General features: G+C 49.9%; 1 protein-coding gene across 1 annotated transcript; it reads left to right on the top strand.

Moving 5' to 3' along the window:
- The first annotated feature begins 7,962 nt into the window (after window positions 1-7,962).
- On the top strand, window positions 7,963-10,420 carry LOC147118983 (uncharacterized). The gene has a single exon (XM_085984716.1). The coding sequence runs from the start codon at window positions 8,299-8,301 to the stop codon at window positions 9,850-9,852; it is 1,554 nt and encodes a 517-aa protein (XP_085840842.1). The 5' UTR covers window positions 7,963-8,298; the 3' UTR covers window positions 9,853-10,420.
- Window positions 10,421-15,928: the final 5,508 nt, after the last annotated feature.

The following is a 15,928-nucleotide window of genomic DNA, read 5'->3' on the forward strand; positions in this document are numbered from 1 at the left end:
GAGGCCTGTTAACGAGGTCTACGCCAGACACCTCCTGGCTACCCGAAAACAGCGCCCCGGGGAATCGGGCGCTGAATATTTACTGGCACTGAGAGTCCTCGGCCGGGACTGTAATTGCAAAGCAGTGACGGCCAAGGAATGCACGGAAGACCTGATCCGAGATGCTTACGTAGCCGGCATCAGGTCCAACTATGCTCGGCAGAGGCTGCTGGAACAGAGGGGGCTCGACCTGCAGAAGACGGTGGCACTCGCTAACTCGCTAGACGTGGCACTCCAGAACATGGACGCCTACCCCCCTGACCGGATGGCCACGTGGATGCCACGGGAGCAGCCATCTTGGGACCCGGTAAGGCCACAAGCCGCCAGCAGCCCAACTACAGCTGCAATGACCAGAGGCCAGAAATGCTACTTCTGCGGCCAGGCCAAGCACCCCAGACAGCAATGCCCAGCAAAGGACGCGACCTGCTCCAAATGCGGCAAGAAAGGCCACTATGCGAGAGTATGCAGGGCGAAATCGACCCCCAATTCCAGCAGCGCCGCGTGTGAACCGTACAGGCCGCCATTTTGGACCCCACCAACCACGTGTGAGCCGTGCAGGCCGCCATTTTGTGCACCACCAGCCGAGGGGAAGCCGCCATTTTGGACACCATTCCGGGACCAGGCCCCCGGCGCGGGCGAATACTACAGCAACCCACCGACCTCGACGAAGACCTCCATCACCCTGGACCAATCTAGGCCCCATCAACTAGCCAGGTCCATGATGAACGTAAAGGTAAATGGCCATGCCACAAATTGCCTTTTCGACTGCGGAAGCACGGAGAGCTTCATCCACCCCGACACGGTGCGACGCTACTCCCTATCGGTTATGCACACACGCCACCAGGTCTTTATGGCTTCAAAGTCCCATACGGCGGACGTCGGCGGCTACTGTGTAGCGACTCTGACAGTGAACGGCGTGGAGTACAGAGTTTAAATTCCTCGTCCTGCCACAGCTCTGCGCTCCCGTACTGCTAGGATTAGACTTCCAGTGCCATCTGGAGAGCGTCACGATGGCATATGGCGGGCCCCTGCCCCCACTTACAGTCTGCAGCCGGCAGAATTTAAACACGGCGCCGCGCAAAGTATGCAGCCTGTCCACCCTGAAGGTCAAACCCCCCCCGTTGTTCGCTAACCTCGCCAAAGGCTGCAAGCCAATTGCTACTAAAAGCAGGTGGTACAGTGCCGGGGATAGGAGCTTTATTAAATCAGAAGTAGAAAGACTCCTGAGGGAAGGGATTATCGAGGGCAGCACCAGCCCATGGCAAGCCGAAGTGGTGGTAGTAAAGACCAGCGAAAAACAGCGCCTGGTTATTGATTACAGCCAGACGATCAATCGATACACGCAATTAGACGCATACCCACTTCCCCGCATATCTGACATGGTCAACCAGATAGCACAATACTGGGTATTCTCGACGATTGATCTGAAGTCGGCATACCACCAGCTCCCCATCAGGCCTGAGGACCGCCAGTACACGGCCTTCGAGGCTGACGGTCGCCTCTACCACTTCCTCCGAGTCCCCTTCGGCGTCACCAACGGGTTCTCAGTCTTCCAAAGGGAGATGGATAGGATGGTTGACCAGAACGCGCTGCAGGCCACCTTCCCCTATCTAGACAACATCACCATCTGCGGCCATGACCGGCAGGACCACGACGCCAACCTAGGAAAATTCCTCCGTACGGCCCAGCGGCTGAATCTGACATACAACAGAGAAAAATGTATGTTCCGCACCGCGCGCCTCGCTATTCTTGGCTGCGTGGTGGAAAATGGAGTCATCGGCCCCGACCCCGACCGAATGCGCCCCCTCCTGGAACTACCCCCCCCCCACTGCCTAAAAGCCCTGAAGAGATGCCTAGGGTTCTTCTCCTACTACGCCCAGTGGGTGCCCAACTATGCGGACAAAGCCCGGCCCCTCATCAAGTCAACCTCCTTCCCCCTGACGGCAGAGGCCCGTGCGGCCTTCACCCTCATAAAAGAGGACATTGCGAAGGCCACAATGCACGCAGTGGATGAGTCCGTCCCTTTCCAAGTGGAGAGCAATGCATCCGACTTCACCCTAGCCGCAACCCTTAACCAGGCGGGGAGGCCCGTGGCCTTCTTTTCACGGACCCTCCAGGGCCCCGAAATTCGACACTCCTCAGTCGAGAAGGAGGCCCAGGCAATAGTGGAGGCTGTACAGCACTGGAGGCATTACCTGGCCGGTAAACGTTTCACCCTGCTCACTGACCAACGGTCAGTAGCATTTATGTTTAACAACAGACAAAGGGGGAAAATCAAAAATGATAAGATATTGCGGTGGAGGATCGAGTTATCCACCTACAACTACGATATCTTATACCGGCCCGGGAAACTTAATGAGCCCCCAGACGCCGTATCCCGTGGGACATGTGCCAACGCACAAGTCGATAGGCTACGGACCCTCCACAACGATCTCTGCCACCCGGGGGTCACCAGGTTCTTCCACTTTATTAAAGCTCGCAATCTGCCTTACTCCATCGAGGAGGTCAGGACCATGACCAGGAACTGCCAGGTCTGCGCCGAATGCAAACCGCATTTTTATAGGCCAGACAGGGCACACCTGATTAAAGCCACCCGCCCCTTCGAACATCTCAGCATCGATTTCAAAGGGCCCCTTCCCTCCTCTGACCGCAACACGTACTTCCTCAATATTATTGACGAGTACTCCCGTTTCCCCTTCGCCATCCCCTGCCCGGACATGACCAGCGCCACAGTCATCAGGTGCCTCAATGACCGGTTCGCCATATTTGGCTTCCCCAATTACATCCACAGCGACAGGGGCTCGTCGTTCATGAGCGACGAGCTGCGCCAGTACCTGCTTGAGAAGGGCATAGCCACGAGCAGGACTACCAGCTACAAACCCCGGGGTAACGGACAGGTAGAGAGGGAGAATGCAACGGTGTGGAAGACCGCCATGCTCGCCCTAAAATCCAAGGGCCTCCCAATCTCCCGCTGGCAAGATGTCCTCCCCGATGCGCTCCACTCCATACGATCACTGCTCTGTACTGCCACAAACGCCACCCCTCACAAGAAGATGTTCGTCTTCCCCAGGAAATCCACCTCGGGGACATCACTACCGCCATGGCTGACGTCTCCGGGACCCGTCCTGCTCAGGAAACACGTGAGGAGCCATAAGACGGACCCCCTGGTCGAAAAGGTTCACCTCCTCCACGCCAACCCACAGTACGCCTACGTGGCGTATCCTGATGGGCGGGAGGACACAGTCTCAATTCGAGACCTCGCACCCTCAGGTACCACCCGAAACACCATCGATCACCATCCACTACCTCCACCCACCACCACTACCCACGACGCACCACCGGGGTGTCTACCACGAACTGACGACATGCCGGTGCCATCCCTACCCCGAGAGGACGACACGCCAGTGCTCCGTCCCACGCGAGAAGCGGCCGCAGGCAAAGAACCGCCGCAACCGGCACCACGAAGATCATTACGGCAGAAAAGACCCCCGGAGAGACTTTCGTATACGAACTTTTGAAACACTTCACCCCGCCGGACTATTTGTTAAACGAGGGGTGAATGTGGTAAACCACTGTTAACCCTGTACATGTCTGTGTGGTAAACCACTGTTAACTCTGTACAAGTCCGGGCATGTCTCCACCTCTGGCTCCACCCCTAAGCCCGGGTATAAAGGTGACTCACCACCCTTCCCCCGGGAGCTCTTAGGATGGATTCACTAGCAGAGGCATGCTCCAGTTCTTAGTCAATAAAAGCCTACTTCATATAAGTCCATCTTGTAGTCTTTTGGTGTTGTTGATAGCGCATCAGGATGCATTGGTAATAATTTTCCAAAACCCCCTGGACTCAGCAAAGGTCCCGGCAGACTGGAAAACTGCTAATGTAACACCCTTATTTAAAAAGGGCAGTAGACAGAAGGCTGGAAACTATAGACCGGTTAGCCTAACATCTGTGGTAGGTAAAATTTTGGAGTCCATTATTAAGGAGACAGTAACAGGACATTTGGATAATCATAATTCAATAGGACAAAGTCAGCATGGTTTTATGAAGGGGAAGTCATGTTTGACAAATTTGCTGAAGTTCTTTGAGGAAGTAACATATAGGGTGGATAAAGGGGAACCAGTGGACGTAGTGTATTTAGACTTCCAAAAGGCATTTGACAAGGTGCCACACGAAAGATTATTGCTTAAAATAAAAAATCACGGGATTGGGGGTAATATTCTGGCATGGATAGAGGATTGGCTATCTAACAGAAGGCAGAGAGTTGGGATAAATGGTTCATTCTCAGACTGGCAATCAGTAACTAGTGGTGTTCCGCAGGGGTCAGTGCTGGGTCCCCAACTCTTTACAATCTATATTAACGATTTGGAGGAGGGGACCGAGTGTAACATATCAAAGTTTGCAGTTGATACTAAGATGGGAGGGAAAGTAGTGAGTGAGGAGGACATAAAAAACCTGCAAGGGGACATAGACAGGCTAAATAAGTGGGCAGAGATTTGGCAGATGGAATACAATACTGGAAAGTGTGAGGTTATGCACTTTGGCAGGAAAAATCGTAGAGCAAGTTATTATCTTAATGGCAAGAAACTGGAAAGTACTGAAGTACAAAGGGATCTGGGGGTCCTGGTGCATGAAACTCAAAAGGTTAGTATGCAGGTGCAGCAAGTGATTAAGAAGGCCAATGGAATGTTGGCTTTCATTGCTAGGGGGATAGAATATAAAAATAGGGAGGTATTGCTTCAGTTGTACAAGGTATTGGTGAGACCGCACCTGGAATACTGCATACAGTTTTGGTGTCCATACTTAAGAAAAGACATACTTGCTCTCGAGTCAGTACAAAGAAGGTTCACTTGGTTAATCCCGGGGATGAGGGGATGGACATATGAGGAGAGGTTGAGTAGATTGGGACTCTACTCATTGGAGTTCAGAAGAATGAGAGGCGATCTTATTGAAACATATAAGATTGTGAAGGGGTTGGATCGGGTGGATGCGGGGAGGATGTTCCCGATGATGGGTGAAACTAGAACTAGGGGACATAGTCTTAGAATAAGGGGCTGCTCTTTCAAAACTGAGATGAGGAGGAACTACTTCACTCAGAGGGTGGTAGGTCCATGGAATATGCTGCCCCAAAAAGCTGTAGAAGCTACATCATTACATAAATTTAAAACAGAAATAGACAGTTTCCTAGAAGTAAAGGGAATTAAGGGTTACGGGGAGCGGGCAGGAATTTGGACATGAGTCTAGGTTCGGATCGGACATGGCCCTGTGGGTAGCGGAGCGGGCCCAGGGGCCGTGTAGCCTGATCCTGCTCCTATTTCGTGTGTCTAATTCTGTTAGATTCAGGAGATGGTTCTGTGACAGTAGATTGGCGGTTAGGATCATATCAGCCATGATCTTATTGAATGGCGGAGCAGGCTCGAGGGGCCGATTGGCCTACTCCTGCTCCTATTTCTTATGTTCTTATGTGTACAGGACACAATTTCAGAATTTGCAGATGACACAAAACTTGGAAGTATAGTGAACAGTGAGGAGGATAGTGATAGACTTCAAGAGGACATAGACAGGCTGGCGGAATGGGTGGACACATGGCAGGTTAAATTTAACGAAGAAAAGTGTGAAGTGATACATTTTGGTAGGAAGAACGAGGAGAGGCAATATAAACTAAAGGGTGCAATTCTAAAGTGGGTGCATGAACAGAGAGAGCTGGGGGTATGTGTGCACAAATCATTGAAGCTGGCAGGGCAGGTTGAGAAAGCGGTTAAAAATGCATACGGGGTCCTGGGCTTTATAAATAGAGGCATAGAGTCCAAAAGCAAGGAAGTTATGATGAACCTTTATAAAACACTGGTTCGGCCTCAACTGGAGTAATGTGTCCAATTCTGGGCACCGCACTTTATGAAGGATGTGAAGGCCTTAGAGAGGGTGCAGAAAAGATTGACAAGAATGGTTCCAGGGATAAGGGACTTCAGTTACGTGGATAGACTGGAGAAGCTGGGGTGGTTCTCCTTAGAGCAGAGAAGATTGAGATGAGATTTGATGGAGGTGTTCAAAATCATGAGGGTTCTGGACAGAGTAGATAGAAGGAAACTGTTCCCATTGACGGAAGGGTCGAGAACCAGAGGACACAGATTTAAGGGGATTGGCAGAAGAACCAAAGGCAACATGAGGAAAAACTTTTTTATGCAGCGAGTGGTTAGGATCTGGAATGCACTGCCTGAAAGGGTGGTGGAGGCAGATTCAATCACGGCTTTCAAAAGGGAATTGGATAAGTATGTGAAGTAAAGAAATGTGCAGGGTTACGGGGAAAGGGCGGGGAGTGGGACTAGCTGAAGTGATCTTGCAGAGAGCCGGCACGGGCTCGACGGGCCGAATGGCCTCCTTCTGTGCTGTTACCATTCTATTGATTCTATAAAATATTAGAAAGTTTGTTCCACAGAAGCACGGGGTTCATCTGCTTTTATTAATGAATTTAAAAAAGTCTCTATTAAAACCTGAGCCAGTGTGTTGTGAGACAAAGAGCCTTGTGTCCAATAAGGGGAATAAAGGCCCACAGCCTCCCCTGGCCCCGAACAAGAGACTGGAGAAACTCGCTGCCCTGCGGATCAGACAATCAGCCGGCGCTAGTCCCGCCCCTCGGGCTCCCCGATTGCTTGGAGGACCCGCCGCCGGCTCGCTCCTCCAGCCCCGCCCAACTCGCTCCCTATTGGTCCGAACCTCCCGTCAATCAGGCCGTGGGCCCGGCTCACGTGTCCCCAAGGAGATCACGTGACCGTCCAGCTGACGTCGTTCGGTCCGGGGCCTCGCGGACTCTCAGGTTTTTCTATTTATCTTTATTCTCCCCCGATCCACCCCGACCCCGCGCGATTCTCCACCCAATCGGAGCGGAGAAAACTCACTTTGCGTCACCGATCGCGACTCTGTAACCGACACCAAGGCCTTGCCCCGGAATCCCCCGCGCCGACTCCGTCCGACAGAATCCGAGTGCGCAGGCGCAGCTCCGAGTGGGGGAGGGGGTTGGTCTCCTCTGGGCATGCGCGGTTATTACCCTTGGTGACCGGGAGGGGTGCTGTGCCGGATTCGGCACAAACCGCTGTCCCGAGTGCGCATGCGCGGACTCGGCTGTCAATCAACCAACAGCCAGAAGATGTCGCTGGTGAGGCCAGTGAAGAAAGAGTTGCATTTATATAGCGCCTTTCACCACCACCGGACGTACGAAAGTGCTTTATAGAGAATGAAGTACTTTTGAAGTGTAGTCACTGTTGTAATGTGGGAAATGCAGCAGCCAATTAGCGCACAGCAAGCTCCCACAAAGAGCAATCTAATAATGACCAGACAATCTATGTTTTTTGTTATGTTGCTTAAGGGATAAGCACATTGGCTCAGACACCAGGGATAACTCCCCTGCTCTTATTCAAAATAGTGCCATAGGATCGTTGACGTCCACCTGAGAGAGCAGACGGGGCCTCAGTTTAACGTCTCCTCCGACAGTGCCGCACTCCCCTGGAGTGTCAGCCTAGATTTTTGTGTTCAAGTCTCTGGAGTGGGACTTGAACCCACAATTTTCTGACTCAGAGGTGAGAGTGCTACCAACTGAGCCACTGGCTGACACTAAAGAACAAGTAGTTCTGACGAAAGGTCATCGACCTGAAACGTTAACTCTGTTTCTGTCTCCACAGATGCTGCCTGACCTGCCGAGTATTTCCAACATTTTCTGTTTTTAATTAAAGAAATGAGGGAGTGATTGCTGACAGGAAGCATGGTGGGTTGCCCTGCACATGTGCACCTCCCTGGCGGCTGAGGCGAAACACCGACTCGCCCCCATATGAGCCGCGCACGCGTACCAGATGTTGCGGCTCTGCATGCGCACCTGGTGTTCCAACCGCGGGGTTTTGTGTGCTTAGCATGCGCGTTGCGGACCGATCGGGGCGGGCGATTGTGGAGCAGGAGGGAGGCGCATGCACGGGACTCAGCGTCAACAGAGTGCTTTCTGGAGCACGGGGTCTTGTGGGTATTACAGCTGCCATTACTGCTGATATTTTCAACCAACCTGTGCAGCAGCTGGAGCCTGAAAATCAGCTTCACTGCCCCTAGGTTTGGAAAGGGGAAAATTAAACAAGTTTGCCTCTGATCCTTTTCTGAACTCAATTTACAGGGTTATAGAAGTGGAGCAGTTACAGGCGGGAAGCTCAGACCAAACATCACGTCAAGATCTGACCGAGTCGCTCGATTCATCAGGACCTGAATATCATCAGCCTTTGCACATGGAAGGAGAAAACAGCGATCACAGCGATGACAAACCGCACACGTGTTCGGTGTGTGGACATGGATTCAGCCAATCGCCTGACCTTGTGAGACACGTGCACTGTCACACCGGGGAGAAACCGGGTAAAGGTGGGGACGGTGGGAAGGGATTCAGTTCCCCGTCTGCATTGGAAGATCAACGGCGCAGTCACACCAGGGACAGTTCGTTCACCTGCTCCGTGTGTGGAAAGGGATTTGTTTGTTCATCCCACCTGCAAACACACCAGCGAGTTCACACTGGGGAGAGACCATTTCAGTGTTCTGACTGTGGGAAGCGTTTTAAAAGCCCCGGGGAGCTGAAGGGACACCAGCGAGTTCACACCAACGAGAGACCCTTTAAATGTTCTGAGTGTGGGAAGAGTTTTAAAATCCCCCGGGAACTCAAGCAACACCAGCGAGTTCACACTGGGGAGAGACCGTTCACCTGCTCTGAGTGTGGGAAGGGATTCACTCAGACATCCAACCTGCAGACACACCAGCTTGTTCACACTGACGAGAGATCCTTTAAATGTTCTGACTGTGGGAAAAGATTTAAAAGCTCCGGGGAGCTGAAGAGACACCAGCGAGTTCACACTGATGAGAGGCCGTTTAACTGTCCTGACTGTGGGAAGAGCTTTAAAAGCTCTGGGGATCTGAAGCGACACCAGCGAGTTCACACTGATGACAGACCATTTAACTGTCCTGACTGTGGGAAGAGCTTTAAAAGCTCCGGGGAGCTGAAGGGACACCAGCAAGTTCACACCAACAAAAGACCCTTTAAATGTTCTGAGTGTGGGAAGAGTTTTAAAATCCCCCGGGAGCTCAAGCAACACCAGCGAGTTCACACTAACGAGAGACCCTTTAACTGTTCTGACTGTGGGAAGAATTTTAAAAGCTCCGGGGAGCTGAAGAGACACCAACAACTACGCACTGGTGAAAAGCCATTCACCTGCTCTGTGTGTGGGAAGGGATTCACTCAGTCATCCAACCTGCTGAGACACCAGCAAGTTCACACTGATGAGAGACCCTTTAAATGTTCTAACTGTGGAAAGAGCTTTAAAAGCTCCGGGGAGCTCAAACAACACCAGCGAGTTCACACTGGGGAGAGGCCGTTCAACTGCTCCGAGTGTGGGAAGGGATTCACTCAGACATCCAACCTGCAGAGACACCAGCATCTCCACACTGTGGAGAGGATATTCATCTGCCCAGAATGTGGGAAGGGATTCACTGATTCATCCACCCTGCAGACACACCAGCTTGTTCACACTGACGAGAGATCCTTTAAATGTTCTGAATGTGGGAAGAGCTTTAAAAGCTCCAGGGAGCTGAAGAGACACCAGCGCCTCCACACTGGGGAGAGGCCGTTCACCTGCTCCGTGTGTGGGAAGGGTTTCACTCTCTCATCCACCCTCCTGTCACACCAGCTTGTTCACACTGACGAGAGACCCTTTAAATGTTCTGTCTGTGGGAAGAGCTTTAAAAGCTCTAACATCCTTAAGGGACACCAGCGTCTTCACACTGATCATAGAATCTAACAGCACAGAAGGAGGTGATTCGGCCCATCGAGTCTGTGCCGGCTCTTTGAAAGAGCTGTCCAATTTAGTCCCAAACCCCAGCTTTATCCCCAGAACTCTGCAAACTAGTCCTCTTCAAGTACCTGTCCAATTACCGTTTGAAAGTTCCTGTGGAACCTGATTCCAGCATCCTTTCAGATGGTGCGTTCCAGATCTTAACAACCCTCTGTGTGAAAACAATTCTCCTTATTTCCCTCTAGTTCTTTTAGCAACTATTTTAAATCTGTGACCTTTGGTTACCGACCCACTTGCCAGAGTGAACAGTTTCTCGCTACTTGCTCGATCAAAACCCCTCATCATTTTGAACACTCTTTTAGGTCTCCTCTTTAACCTTCTCTGCTCTAAGGGGAACAATCCCAGCTTCTCCAATCTCTCCACATAACTGAAGTCCCGCATCCCTGGTACCATCCTGGTCAACCTCCTCTGCACCCTCTCCAAGGCCTTGACATCCTTCCTAAAGTGTGGTGCCCAGAACTGTACACAAGACTCCAGCTGAGGCCAAAACCCTGCAGCTGTACAAAACTCTGGTTAGACCACAGCTGGAGTACTGTGAGCAGTTCTGGGCACCACACCTTAGGAAGGATAGCAAAACATTGCATATGTTGGAAATCCGAAATAACAACAGAAAATGCTGGAAAAACTCAGCAGGTCTGGCAACATCCGTGGAGAGAAATTTGAGTTGACGTTTTGGGTCGAACCCTTCTTCAAAACTGGAAAGAAAAGAAAATAGATCGAAGGCAGGGCTGCGATCGGACAAAAGAAGTGAAAGAAACAAAAGAAGTAAAAGAGCTAGACGAGATGGTAATAGGCTGAGATTAGGTGTAAAGTATACTGGCAGGGCAAGAGATAGCTGCCAGGTGTGAGAGAGAAACAAACGGAAAGTGGGGGGGGGAAAAGGAGTGGAAAAATTACAAGAAAAAATGTGTAATAGGGGCCGAGGTTATGATCTGAAATTGTTGAACTCAATATTGAGTCCGGAAGGCTGCAGAGTACCTAATCGGAAGATGAGGTGCTGTTCCTCGAGTTTACGTTGAGCTTCCGTGGAACAATACAAGAGGCCAAGGACGGTGAGGTCCGAGTGGGAATGGAGCGGTGAATTAAAATGACAGGCGACCGGAAGCTCGGGGTCCCCCTTACGGACTGAATGGAGGTGTTCCGCAAAGCGGTCACCCAATCTGCGTTTGGTCTCCCCAATGTACAGGAGACCGCATCGTGAGCAGCAAATACAGTATACCAGATTGCGAGAAGTACAAGTAAATCGCTGTTTCACCTAGTGTAGGTTCACCAGAATGATACCCGGATTTCAAGGGTTAAGTTACGAGGAGAGATTACACAAATTAGGGTTGTATTCCCTGGAATTTAGAAGGTTAAGGTGTGATCTGATCGAAGTTTTCAGGATATTAAGGGGAACAGATAGGGTAGATCGAGAGAAACTATTTCCGCTGGTTGGGGATTCTAGGACTGGGGGCACAGTCTAAAAATTAGAGTCAGACCTTTCAGGAGTGAAATTAGGAAACACTTCTACACACAAAGGGTGGTAGAAGTTTGGAACTCTCTTCCGCAAACGGCAATTGATGCGAGATCAATTGTTAATTTTAAATCTGAGATTGATAGGTTTTTGTTACCCAAAGGTATTACAGGATATGGGCCAAAGGTGGGTGTATGGAGTTAGGTCACAGATCAGCCATGATCTCATTGAAAGGCGGAACAGGCTCGAGGTGCTGATTGGCCTCCTCCTGTCCTGATACAAAGATGGGTGGGAAAGCAAGTTGTGCAGAGGACTCAAAAGAACCTGCAAAGGGATATAGACAGGCTAAGTGAATGGGCAAACATTTGGCAGATGGAGTATAATGTGGGAAAGTGCGAGGTTATACACTTTGGCAGGAAAAATAAAAAAGCAAATTATTATTTAAATGGAGAGAGATTACAAAATGCTACAGTACAGAGGGACCTGGGGGTCCTTATGCATGAAACACAAAAAGTTACCATGCAGGTACAGCAAGTAATCAAAAAGGCAAATGGGATGTTGGCCTTTATTTCAAAGGGGTTGGAGTATAAAAGCAGGGAAGTCCTGCTACAACTGTACAAGGTATTGGTGAGACCACACCTGGAGTACTGCGAACAGTTTTGGTCTCCTTATTTAAGGAAGGATATACTTGCATTGGAGGCAGTTCAGAGACGATTCACTATGTTAATTCCAGAGATGAGGGGATTGACTTATGAAGAAAGGTTGAGCAGGCTGGGCCTATACTCATTGGAGTTTAGAAGAATGAGAGGTGATCTTATTGAAACATATAAGAGACTGAGGGAGCACGACAAGGTAGATGCAGAGAGGATGTTTCCCCTCGTGGGGAAATCTAGAACTCGGGAGCACAGTTTCAGAATAAAGGGTCGCCCTTTTAGAACTGAGATGAGGAGGAATTTCTTCTCTCAGAGGGTCATAAATCTGTGGAGTTCTCTGCCCCAGAGAGCTGTGGAGGCTGGGTCATTGAATACATTTAAGGTGGAGATAGACAGATTTTTGCAACATAAGGGAGTGAAGGGTTATGGGGAGCGGGCTGGGAAGTGGCTTTGAGCCCAAGATCAGCCATGATCTTATTGAATGGTGGAGCAGGCTCGAGGGGCTGAATGGCCTCCTGCTGTCCTATGTTCCTAACTCGTGATTTATAAAGTTTAGTGTAACTTCCTTGTTTTTGTATTCAATGGCCCTATTTGCAAAGCCAAGTATTCCATACGCTTTCTGAACCGCTTCACCAACTTGTCGTGGCACTTTCAAAGATTTGTGAATATGGACCCCCAGGTCCCTCTGCTCTTGCTCCCCCTCAAAATACTCCCATTTAGATTATACGGCCTCCCCCTGTTGTTTCTCCCAAAGTGCATCACTTCACACTTATCCTCATTTCATTTCATCTGCCTTGTGTCTGCTCATTTCACAGTCTGTCTGTCCTCCTGAAGTCTGCTACTACTATGCTCACTATTTACTACATTGCCAAGTTTTGTATCATCTGCAAACTTCTAAATTGTACACCTATACCCAAGTCCAGGTCAGTTATATATAACAAGAAAAGCAATGGTCCTAATCCTGACCCCTGGGGGAACCCACTGCATACTTCCCTCCAGTCAGAAAAATATCCCTCAGCATTACTCACTGTCTCCTCTCCCTTAGCCAATTAGCAGGAGTGGGCCATTCGGCCCCTCGAGCATGCTCCGCCTTTCAGTAAGATCATGGCCGATCATCGACCTCAACTCCACTTTCCCGCCCTATCCCCATATCCCTCGATTCCCCTAGAGTCCAACAATCTATCGATCTCAGCCTTGAATATACTCAAAGACTCAGCATTCACAGCCCTCTGGGGCAGAGAATTCCAAAGATTCACAACCCTCTGAGTGAAGAAATTCCTCCTCATCTCGGTCTTAAAAGGCCCACCCCTTATCCTGAGGCTATGCCCTCTAGTTCTAGACCCTCCAGCCAGGGGAAACAGCCTCTCAGCATCTACCCTGTCAATCCCCTTCAGAATCTTGTATGTTTCAATGAGATCACCTCTCATTCTTCTAAACTCCAGAGAGTATCGGCCCATTCTACACAATCTCTCATCATAGGACAGCCCTCTCATCCCAGGAATCAATCTAGTGAACCTTCGTTGCACCGCCTCCAAGGCAAGTATATCCTTCCTTAGATAAGGAGACCAAAACTGTGCACAGTACTCCAGGTGTGGTCTCACCAAGGCCCTGTACAATTGTATCCAGACTTCCTTACTCTTATACTCCAACCCCCTTGCAAGAAAGGCCAACATGCCATTTGCCTTCCTCATTGCTTGCTGTACCTGCATGCTAGCTTTCTGTGTTTCTTGCATGAGGACACCCAAATCTCTCTGAACACCAACATTTGAAAGTTTCTCACCATTTAAAAAATATTCTGTTTTTCTATTCTTCCTACCAAAGCGAATAACCTCACATTTCCCTACATTATACTCTATCTGCCACCTCACAGCCCACTCACTTAGTCTATCTATCTCCCTTTGCAGACTCTGTGTTCTCCTCACAGCTTACTGTCCCACCTAGCTTTGTATCATCAGCAAACTTGGATACATTACACTCGGTCCCTTCATCTAGGTCATGAATATAGATTGTAAATAGCTGAGGCCCCAACACTGATCCTTACAGCACCCCACTAGTTACAGACTGCCAACCTGAAAAAGATCCGTTTATCTCTACCCTCTGTTTTCTGCCCGTTAACCAATCCTCTATCCATGCTACTATATTACCCCCAACCCCGTGAGCCCTAATCTTGTGTAATAACCTTTTATGTGGCACCTTATCGAATGCCTTTTGGAAATCCAAATATACTACATCCACTGGTTCCCCTTTATATATACCCTGCTAGTTACATCCTCAAAAAACTCTAATAAATTTGTCAAACACGATTTTCCTTTCATAAAACCATGTTGACTCTGCCTTATCATGTTATGATTTTCTAAGTGCCCTGATACAACTTCCGTAACAATGGATTCAGGCATTTTCCCAACGACTGATGTCAGGCTAACTGGCCTGTTGTCCCCTGTTTTTTCTCTCCCTCCTTTCTTTAATAGCGGTGTTACATTTGCGACCTTCCAATCCGCTGGGACCATTCTAGAATCTCGGGAATTTTGGAAGATCACTACCAATGCATCCACTATCTCCTCAGCCACCTCTTTTAGAACCTTAGGATGTAGGCCGTCAGGTCCAGGGGATTTGTTGGCTTGTAGTCCCATTCGTTTCTCTAGTACTTATATTAATTACATTAAGTTCTTCACCCTCATTAAACCCTCGGTTTCCCACCATTTTTGGTATGCTTTTGTGTCTTCTACTGTGAGACAGATACAAAATATTTGTTTAATCTTTCTACCATTTCCTTATTCCCCATAATAATTTCTCCTGTCTCTACCTCTAAGGGACCAACGTTGTCAGCTGTGGCTCAGTTGGTAGCACACTCGCCTCTGGGTCAAAGGGTTGTGGGTTCTAGTCCCACTCCAGAGACTTGAGCACATAAAGCTAGGCTGACACTGCAGTGCAGTGCTGAGGGAGTGCTGCAATGTCAGAGGTGCCGTCTTTCTGATGAGACATTAAACCGAGGCCCCGCCTGCCCTCTCTGGTGGATGTGAAAGATCCCATGGCACTATTTCGAAGAGTAGGGGAGTTATCCCCGGTGTCCTGGCCAATATTTATCCCTCAACCAACATAACAAAAACAGATTATCTGGTCATTATCACAATGCTGTTTGTGGGAGCTTGCTGAGTGCAAATTGACTGCCGTGTTTCCCACATTACAACAGTGACTCCACTTCAAAAAGTACTTCATTGACTGTAAAACACTTTGAGACGTCTGGTGGTCATGAATGGCGCTATATAAATGCAAGTCTTTCTTTACTTTTGCTACTCTCTTCCTTTTTGATGCTTTTGATTTAATTATTAAACATTAAAGAAATTATTGCAGTGACAAAGGCTGTTTCTAAAACTGCAGGAAATTTGTCTTTAAATAAACTTCTTTAGTGAAGCTGCTGTGGATCTGGCCCTTTGCCAGGCCTGCTGACTGTGGCCCCTCTCCCAGATTCCAGCCCCAGCTCTGTGCTGACTGCGGCCCCTCTCCCAGATTCCAGCCCCAGCTCTGTGCTGACTGCAGCCCCTCTCCCAGATTCCAGCCCCAGCTCTGTGCTGACTGTGGCCCCTCTCCCAGACTCCAGCCCCAGCTCTGTGCTGACTGTGGCCCCTCTCCCAGATTCCAGCCCCAGCTCTGTGCTGACTGCAGCCCCTCTCCCAGATTCCTGCCCCAGCTCTGTGCTGACTGCGGCCCCTCTCCCAGATTCCAGCCCCAGCTCTGTGCTGACTGCAGCCCCTCTCCCAGATTCCTGCCCCAGCTCTGTGCTGACTGTGGCCCCTCTCCCAGATTCCAGCCCCAGCTCTGTGCTGACTGCGGCCCCTCTCCCAGATTCCAGCCCCAGCTCTGTGCTGACTGCAGCCCCTCTCCCAGATTCCAGCCCCAGCTCTGTGCTGACTGTGGC

Source organism: Somniosus microcephalus, chromosome 4 (genome assembly GCF_052327205.1).
Source record: "Somniosus microcephalus isolate GS21.2 chromosome 4, FLI_Smic_1.0, whole genome shotgun sequence".
NCBI classification, from domain to species: domain Eukaryota; kingdom Metazoa; phylum Chordata; class Chondrichthyes; order Squaliformes; family Somniosidae; genus Somniosus; species Somniosus microcephalus.

Coding starts and splice junctions, on each gene's coding strand:
- LOC147118983 (XM_085984716.1), top strand. CDS start 8,299: ATGGAAGGAGAAAACAGCGATCACAGCGATGACAAACCGCACACGTGT.